Source organism: Ipomoea nil, unplaced genomic scaffold (assembly GCF_001879475.1).
Source record: "Ipomoea nil cultivar Tokyo-kokei standard unplaced genomic scaffold, Asagao_1.1 scaffold1421, whole genome shotgun sequence".
Lineage (NCBI taxonomy): Eukaryota > Viridiplantae > Streptophyta > Magnoliopsida > Solanales > Convolvulaceae > Ipomoea > Ipomoea nil.
Window position 1 is genome coordinate 285,460 of NW_017617849.1, and position 9,739 is coordinate 295,198.

At 40.1% G+C, this 9,739-nt stretch overlaps 2 protein-coding genes across 2 annotated transcripts; one reads left to right on the forward strand and one right to left on the reverse strand.

The window, feature by feature from the left end:
- Positions 1–713: 713 nt before the first annotated feature.
- Positions 714–3,138, forward strand: LOC109188378. Its single transcript, XM_019339027.1, has 6 exons — positions 714–892; positions 1,029–1,222; positions 1,370–1,514; positions 1,928–2,020; positions 2,223–2,310; positions 2,431–3,138. Exons 1-6 carry the CDS (start codon positions 813–815, stop codon positions 2,710–2,712), a joined length of 882 nt encoding a protein of 293 aa, XP_019194572.1. The 5' UTR covers positions 714–812; the 3' UTR covers positions 2,713–3,138.
- A 1,906-nt stretch (positions 3,139–5,044) lies between these two features.
- LOC109188377 (probable LRR receptor-like serine/threonine-protein kinase At4g26540) lies at positions 5,045–9,454 on the reverse strand. The gene is made up of 2 exons (XM_019339026.1): positions 6,463–9,454; positions 5,045–5,644 (listed from the first exon to the last, which is right to left on the reverse strand). Exons 1-2 carry the CDS (start codon positions 9,287–9,289, stop codon positions 5,184–5,186), a joined length of 3,288 nt encoding a protein of 1,095 aa, XP_019194571.1. The 5' UTR covers positions 9,290–9,454; the 3' UTR covers positions 5,045–5,183.
- Between the last annotated feature and the right edge of the window lie 285 nt (positions 9,455–9,739).

Sequence of the window (9,739 nt, forward strand, 5' to 3'; positions counted from 1 at the left end):
AGGTTTCGATCAATATTCTGACCAACTCTAACGATATTCCGTCTAACTCCGTTAATATTTCCAACAATAAAGCAACCAGCGACCGTTGAATGTTCACTAGTCTCCTTTGAATCAACGGAGAAGACAACCACTCAGTCGTGAAGGTGACCATCTGGGTCGCCTTCTTTCTCGGTTTCAATGGTGAATGGCGTCAGTCGTTTTTGTCGTCGGAAATATCGCTGAAGGTTGCGGAACCATTAAAATACAATATTGATGAGTTTATTTGCTACTTTAAAAAGTTTAGAGACCTAATTGACTTTTTAAGTAATATTCTAGGACTTATTTGACCTTTTTTCTAAAATAAAATAATACGGAGTAACATACTCCTTATTTGATGGAGGATTATCTATAATATTATTAAAATCAACATTTTACTTTAACTCTCTCAACCCATTTAACTTTAATCCAAATTATTAGAAACATTTTGTCAACAATTAATGCAAAAAAAATAATATACTAATCATAATTTTTTTTATTGATATCTAAGAAAAATGCAAGGTCAATGATAATTTATGAACAAAAAGTGATCATAATTTATATTTATGAATAAATTTTACAATTATTATATAATTTAAGGACAAAAAATGCAATATTGTTACTCCGCATTATTGTTACAGTATTATTTTCACGTCATCTTTATCAAAACTATTTTATTATTTTATACAAGCTTTCCCTCGGCGTGCTCCCTTCCCAACCAAATCAATTTCTAAAACCCTAACAATCAGGAAGTTCACCACTTCACCGCCGTGTCATTTCTTCGCCCTAAACAAAAAATGGCGATTTCCCTGAGAAATTTCTTCTGTAAAAATGCAATTCAGCTTCATTGTCGACTTATTCTGACACCCACCCCCAGGTAAGCATTTCTGTATATGCATATGCATTCGCATGTCCGCGTGTTACGTGTATGACTGCATGTTACATTTAAGTTCGTTTATGTGAAATGTATATGAATTTTGCTAAGTTTTGTTATGCAAAGATTTCATTTTTAGTTTGCAGAAGAGTATTAGCACAAGCTGCTCAAAGTGCAGACACTACAACGCTTCAATTCCAGAGAAATACATTCCCAAGAAACCTTTGAATTCCGAAGAATCCAAGACTCCTTCTTTGTCCGCAAAGAATCCGGTGGATGTAGGAAAGCATAATAGTGTGAACCGGAACTCCAAAAGAGCTGAGCTTCATTATGGTAAAAACAATTTAAGTAGTGGCTTTACTGAAGAGTTCTAGTCTCTAAAATATAATGATATGCATGTTTCTTATGTGGTCTATGTTTGAAATAGGGGAGGGGAAGTTCAGAAAATTTGAAAGTCTTTACCACTTTATGAAATTTCAGGGATGGAGAAAGAAATTGATGGTGATTTCAGGTTTGAAAACTGTGAATTCTTGGAAGAGACTGAAGAGATCATATCGGATTTTAATGATCACCATGCATCTAGGCAAGATGTGGAAAGAGTAGCAATTCAATTACTTGCTGCAAGGTTGAAATCCTAAGTTCAACTTCTTATGTGCAGTATCATGTTTGTGGGACCCTTAATGCCAAGCTTTAGAATTCAAACTATGGTTACAACTTGATTACGTATTTGCAACAAGGATAGGAAGAATTGGAAGTTCACTAATTTGAACTTCTTTTTGTTGAGAAGCTAAATTGCCAGAGATAAACAGATGATTAATTGGAAGTTCACTAATTTGAACTTATTTTTGTTGAGAAGCTAAATTGCCAGAGATAAACAGATGATTAATTGGAAGTTCACTGATTTGAACCTTTTTTTTTTGGGTTCAGAAGCTAAATCTCCCGAGATAAAAAGATGATAAACACTCAATCTTGCTTTAAATGATATGGAGTGCCTTTTTCTATTATTATTCTTATGAAGTATGTTTTCCTACTATGCAGAGCTTTAACAGCTGTAGAGCTTAAGAAGAAACTCCAAGGAAAGAGATTTCCAGTTCATACTATTGATTCGGTGATAACAGACCTGTGCACCAGGTAAGTAATCTTGAATAAGAACCATTTAACCATAGATTATTGTGGGAGATGTTATTTTAATAGTTATGAATATCTATTCTTGTTTGCCCATACGCTCATTGTTGTATGGGAATTAGAATGTATTTTACTCCATGCATATCTGACTTCACTTATTATTGATGACACTCAATCCATTGCTATTAACACTTGTCATTTCCTGCAGGGGTCTAATTAATGATTGCTTATACGCAGAAACTTATACGAGATCTAGATGGTCTTCCTTAAGTTGGAGTCCAAGACGAATTAAACAAGTAAGTTTACTCTTATAATTGAAATGGATTGTTGTGCCTCCATGATATTTAAGTTGGGTTGAACCTGTGTGCTGCAATTCTCACCGTGTAATGGACTAATGGATATCGTATTTGAGTTAGGCCTTGATCAAGAAGGGAGTAAATGAAATGGATGCAGACGGGGCAATAAAACTGGTATTCAAGGATAGTGAAACCGGAGAAGAGCAAGAATCAGGGGTTGGTATGTCCAAGCTTTCATTGGATCATCTTCTTGTCCAGGCCTCTAAACAATGGCTACGGAGTCGCGATGCACCTAGAGAGACACGGAAATCAAGAGTTATCCATTGGCTTCAGTACCGTGGCTTTAACTGGAGTGTCATTAATTTCGTGCTGAAGAAGTTAGAATCCAAACATCCTTCCTAAAGCCCATGCCATCAATGATATCAACATCGACTAAAACCTCGGGTTTTAGACACTTGCCTTTCTACACCTGGGGTCAACAGGCAAGACGGGTTGGGACATTGCATGAGAAGAGAATGTCACTGTGGTCCATGCATGAAAGCTTGTTTTGCATGATTGTGGTTGGCATAATAGGGGTCCAGTTTGGCCTGGAATTATTGTTGTGATGAGATTAGGTGGCAGTTGATGGAATCATTAATTGGGGAAAACTACAATTGTTATGTCTTTGTGCAGCCTGCAATTTGTAGTTGGCATATGATGTGAATGTAGAGTGTGTATATTATGGCGAAGTAATTGTAAAGGACCGAAAATGGTCCCTAACTAGTTCTGCAAATTTGACATTTCATCAGAAATGGTACTGCAATTGAAGTTGAGAACATTACAATTCCACATTGTAATTTGTACATTCAATCAAGGATAACAAGAACAGTAAAACAATCTATTTTCCAACTTTTTTGGTGACTACAATATAACCTTAACTATAGTATATGTTCAACATGATTATGCCAACATCCTTGGTTAGGATGGAACTTAAACCTATGACATTTCGTTTGGAACGATAATAGACTAACTGATCACAAGGCACTTGGCATGCACCCAAATACATCCATATCAATCCACTTGATGCCTCATAATTATCTATTCTCATCTATTCTCTATAGCTCTAAATCTTAAACCTTATATAATAAGGACGTGAGATTCTTATATGGAAACATGAAAGGAAAAAATGACATGCGTAAAGTCAAGGGTTCGATCCTTGACTTTGGAAATTGAGCAGTTTTAAATTTCCAGGTCAGATATCCCATTTAAAAGAGATGCCTACAAACTCTGGGTATACCCAAAAAAAAATATGATTGAGCCACTTAGAAACCATTAATGGTGGCTTGCTTGGTGAAGAAGATGAAGCGTGAAAGAGGAGAAAAGCACTACTATGAAGTCTCATAGAGAGAGGACTAGAGGAGTGGTTTGGACCATTTTGGCCTTTAGTGTGCCGCTTCCTCTTTGTGGTTCCACTTCTCCTTGTCCTATTCTCCTTTATATGGACTTAGATTCTAAAATAGATTGCCAAGCACTTTGTGTTCAGATGGCATCCAGGTTGGACTTTTGAGGCGTTATTACCTCTTGTAATAGAGTCAGTATCATTGAGTTGGATCCATTTCCTATAACGCTAACACTAAAAAGTCAAAGTTACTTGAGCCTAACAATTATTTATCACTTGTCCACTTTTACACATATTAAACACAACTATTTCAAATTCAACTACACCATAAATAAGATTAGATATTCTCTCGATACATGATGACATAGTATCCCGGGAATACCTAATCCTATCTCCTTACAGCCTTATTACACCATATCATGAATAAACTTATTACTTTTCATATGAATTGACATAACTCCACAACATTTTAAAAGATAACAAATCAGTACATTGGCATTAGAACCCCTCAATCATTTCAACTAAAGTAGAAGCAATGGTGAGCCGCAAACATCCATAAGATATACCTGTAAATAATTGCTTTCTGGGAATATTAAAGATAATGTCAGAACTAAGAAAGCAAAATAGCATAACTTAAAAATGAAAAGTGAACGAAGATTGAAGCAATTAGCGAGGACGCAGATCTCCCCAGACTCCACATTACTTCAAACTTGAAAGTTGGATTCAGAAAGCACATGCAAAAGGAAATGTGAAGCTGGAAGCGTGGGGCCATGTGACTGCTGCTACACAACACAATCTCTCAATTTTTTTATTTTTGATTCATGCCAAAAACTTTGTAGTTAAGAAGTATAACCGTAGCTTTCTCAAAAAGTTACAATTTCAAACCTGAACATTGACTGTTTGTGCTGTCACACTTTTGAATTTTAGTTAGGAGTATTGACTCTTTGTACTTCAATAAAACGAATCAATAGTACTAAAAAAAAATAAAGTAATAAAGAAGCAATTAAGGCGGCCACCCAATCATTGCCCCATTCCACCATGTCCTTATATTACAAACTCAACTCAAATAGACACTCAACCTAAACCCTACTCGATCTCATCCTTAAACAGAGTAATTATACCCATACATCTTGTCGCCCCCAAGGAAATGTCCTTTTTGTCCCTTACACATTTCTCTCTCCAAACTGAAAATGTACTTTAATCTTATGACTTTGTAGTTCCCGAGTTTCAGCATAAGATGAATTTCTAGGAGTTTAAATATATAATATATAAATATCAATGTGTAATTCAATTATCAATTTAAACTTTTAAGTTAAGACATGTATACATTTTTTAATTAATAATGAATATAAAAAGTTGTGAAGTCCTCTCAATTGAAGGATAAATGGATAATGCAATATAACATTACATTACATGAAACGCCCTATTCCATTGGATTCTCTTATTGTTTGGCCTGGAGGATATATTCACATGTTTTAGCCTCTATTGCTGTTGTTTAGATTGAATTGTCAGAGAACTCAAAGGAGCAGCTGGAAGACCCATGCAACACATTCCTGCTGGTAGGAGGCGATTTGGGGACCGCCGCCGTGGCTCCACCGCCGCCTCCCTTCACCGCCTCCGAGCTCGCAGGATCTTCGTGTCGAATCTCTTTCAGCATCGCCACAACGTCCTTCATCGTGGGACGGCTTTCCGCCTTGGTGCTCACACACAGGAATGAAACTGCGAGAGTCTGAAGCATTTCATGCATCTGGGGATCAGCTCTGCCCCTCAGCTTTGCGTCCAAGATCTCAACCGGGTCGCGCTTGCTGTGTAAATGCTCCCCAACCCACTGCACTAGATGTGCTCCTCCGGGCAATGTTGGGTCTAGTGGATGCCTTCCTGTAAGCACCTCCAGGAGTACTATCCCGAAGCTGTAAACGTCGCTCTTTTCAGTGATACGCCGCATCGAAGCATGCTCTGTTAAAGCACACTTACTTTTGTAAGTACCATGTGTTATAACAATTAAATAGGTTAAATAGGACGATAACCGTACCCCAATCAAACTCGTTAGATTGTTTACTTGGTAACCACAATGTTATAAATTTGACTCCCTACAAGAGATTATTAGCCTTCTTTGTTTCAGCTAGTCAGCTTGGATAACTTAGGCTGGTTTACCCTTGTGGTTTACGCATTGCACACTCTCAAATAGTAACTATAAGTGCAGGAGCGGTCTATTAGCCAACTGGACAACCTAGACAGTTAGGTGGATAACTTATGTTGATTTACCCCTTGTGGTTTATGCACATACTCCCTACAAGAGACGTATTAGCCTTCTTTGTTTCAGCTGATCAGCTGGATAACTTAGGCTGGTTTACCCTTGTGGTCTACGCAGTGAACATTCTCGAATAATAATGACAAGTGCAGGAGCGGCCTATTGGCCAACTGGACAACCTAGACGGTCAGGTGGATAACTTAGGTTGATTTACCCCTTGTGGTTTATGCAACATACTCTCAAATAGTAGTTACAGGTGCAGGAACCGCCTATTGGCTAACTGGACAACCTAGACGGTCAGGTGGATAACTTAGGTTGATTTACCCCTTGTAGTTTATGCACATACTCTCAAATAGTAGTTACAGGTGCAGGAACCGCCTATTGACCAACTGGACAACTAGATTGATTTATCTCATTTACCACATGATTCACAAAGTGACGGGATTTACCTGATACACACTACGATTAAGTAGTGGTTGTGGGTGTAATATAACTTATATTGGTGTGAATTGAAGAAACTTACCGGGAGCCATATAGCCATAAGAACCGGCAAGGTGAGGCCTTTGGGCTTGCTTTGAACTGACGTCGGCGGCGGCGCCGCAATTGCTATGGACAATTCTTGCCAGCCCAAAGTCGGCAAGGTAAGGTTCCATTCGAGGGCCTAACAACACATTCATAGCTTTAACATCCCCATGAAGAATTGGAGGAACACAGTCATGGTGCAAGTACGCAAGCGCATGAGCCACGCCCAGAACAACATCATATCTCCTCTCCCATTCCGCTCCTCCCTTCCCAGTGCCATGGAGGAGCGAGCTCAAGCTCCCATTGGGAAGATAATCATAGAACAGCAGTTTCAGGCTCTGGTTCGAACCCCACCCTAGAAGACGGACAATGTTCTTATGCCGGATAGAACCCAGAGTCTGAATCTCAGAACTGAACGCCCCTGATTCCTCTGTTGACCACATCTTCTTCACTGCCAGAGTTTCCCCATTAGGAATCATCACCCTGTAAACAACCCCAGAGCTCCCAGTGCCAATCACATTGGCGGATGTGAGGTTGCGAACTATGTCATCTATGGAGAAATCCAGTTTCTGATAAAGTGTCATCTCCCATGTCTCTGTAATCCCTGATGATCCCTTGTTGCCCAAATTGGATCTAACCAGGATGTATATTGCCAGAAGTACTAAAACTGCACTGGCAGTGACAAGAATTGGCATTGCTAGCTTCATTGTGGTCGTCTTGGCATGTCCTCTGCTATTAGCTGAAGTTACAACCCCACCAGAAATATACAGAGATGGGTTTCCAGCAAGATCTGTCAATGGGATTCCGCGGAAGAAAGGCGTGTTGGGTAGTTCGCCCTCGAAGTTATTGGATGATAGATTGAGGGAAACAAGGTTTTGAAGGTGTGCAAGAACATCTAATTTCCCAGTCAGCTTGTTGTGGGAAAGATCAAGAGTTGCTAGTTTGGTAAGGCCGGAAAACTCATCTGGGATATCTCCAGTGAACCCATTGTAACTAAGGTTCAGAGAGATTTCCAGTGAGGGGATTTTACCCAACTCTTTTGGTATATCACCTGAGAAGCCATTGTTCCCAATGTCTAGCAACTGAAGCTTAGTGCAAGACACTATCTCTGCTGGGAATCTGCCAGAAAGTTGATTTTTCCCAAGATTCAGCTTTGTTAGTTCTGTTAAGGAACCAATGCTTGGTCCCAATGGACCAGTAAGCCTATTATCTGACATGTCTAGAAATTGTAAGGTTTTGGGTAAGGAATCAGGGACAAGGCCACTCAATGCGTTTGAACTAAGATCAAGAAACTCAAGGTTTATGCATCCAGAAATTGAGGGAGGAACAGAACCCATGAAGTGGTTGTTGCTCATGTCAAGAAAATTCAAGATTTTTAAATTCCCTATTTCTACTGGAATAGTGCCTCCCAGCCTGTTCTTGTTCACTCGAAATCTATACAATTCTGTGCAGTTCCCTATATCGGGCGGTATAAACCCGGATAAATCATTGGAAAGCAACAACAGTTTAGTGAGGTTTCTCAGAGAGAATATCCCCTTTGGTATTTGGCCAAAGAGGGTGTTGTAAGAGAGGTCAAGGGCCTGAAGGCTCTCACATTCAGATAAAGAGTCTGGAATGTTGCCTGTCAGGTTATTCTGCCAGGCGAAAAATAGAGTCATGCTTTTAAGTTTCCCAATTTCAGCAGGAATTTCCCCAGAAATTGCATTGTTGTCAACTTCCAAGTGAGTCAGAGCAGTGCAATTTGATAGTTCAGAAGGTATGGTACCTGATAACTTATTCACACTTAGCTGTAGCTCCTCGAGCCTCGAAAGGCCCCCCAAGCTTGCTGGGATGCTGCCTGTCAGGAGATTTTCTGATAAATCAATGACTGTGAGTTCTTTGCAGCTTCCCAGCTCTTCTGGGATGGTGCCCACTATGCTGTTCTGCCAAAGCAGCAAACTTTGAAGCTTTTCGAGCTTCCCCATGGTCCGGGGGATGGGACCCGAGATTGAATTCTGGTACAAGTAGAGGTTCTGCAACTCACTGCAGTTCCCAATCTCTTCTGGAATGGGGCCTGACAACAGTGATGTGTATATAGCTATGGTTTGAATCCTTTTCAGCTTGCCAATTGAGGATGGAAGCCCCCCGGAAATGCCTGTTTCTGCAAGGCCTAAAACTTGCAAGTTCTTGCAGTTCCCAATCTCAGAAGGTAATTCGCCTTTAAGATCCTGATTCCCACCAGCCCTGAACACTTCAAGATTGCTCAGCTGCCCGAAGCTCCTAGGAATCTCCCCGCTGATCTGGTTATCGTAGAGCGTTAGATACTTGAGGCTGGAGAGCCTCCCAATCTCTCCAGGAATCCCACCTTCAAGCAAATTTGTGTTCAAACCCAAAGCCTGCAACTTTCCCAGATTACATATCTCTTCTGGAATGGTCCCTGTGATTGAGTTGTCACTTATGTCAAGAACAACCAGCTCAAGATAGTCCCCAAACTCCCTGGGAATAGAGCCTGAGAGATTGGCAGATGATATGATCAGAGTATCCAATGATCTGAGAGGCTGCAAATTTGAAGGCAGTGGGCCTTGCAAATTCACTGCCTTCAAGCTTATCTTCACAACTTCTCCATCTGAGTTGCAGAATATCCCAAACCAGGAACAAGGACTTTGGTCCACAGCATTCCATGACTTCAAAGCATCTGTTGAGCTGTTCAGCCTTGCCTTCCATGCTAGAAGAGCTTGGCCCTGTGCATCAATGGAGTGGCCAGGAGAGAAGAAGAAGAGGGAGTTTAGTGAAAGAAGTAGAAAGGTATAGGTGGAGAAAAGAGAAGGGCTTCTTAGAAGTGCAGGCATTGGTGAGTGGTGAGAGAGCAAAGAAGAAGGTGATGAGTTCTTTGGGATTGTAGAGGGGGGAACCCCATGTTTTGTTTATACAAGAAAACCAGAAGATCTGGATCCCAGACAACTTACAATTTTCTATTATTATTGTACTTGGGGAAATGGCTGTTGATTGGGAGAATGCTGATGCAGATGGCTTCCTTTGCCTTTATTATTATTTTTTTTTCATTTTTTAATAGTAACACATTTTAGTTTTATTTTTTTATTTTCATTTTGTCCAAAAAGGCGAAATTTCTCGTCCCAAAGGTCCCAGACCCCATCCCGACAGGATTGTGACGGACTTAGCTCAATGGTTCAGTAGGCAGTATTTGAGAGAAGAAACCAAAGTTCGAACATCGACAACTGCAGTGTGGGGTTTAAGCCCAAAGTGGGCAGATCCCTTGTGCGCACCGATATTTGACCATG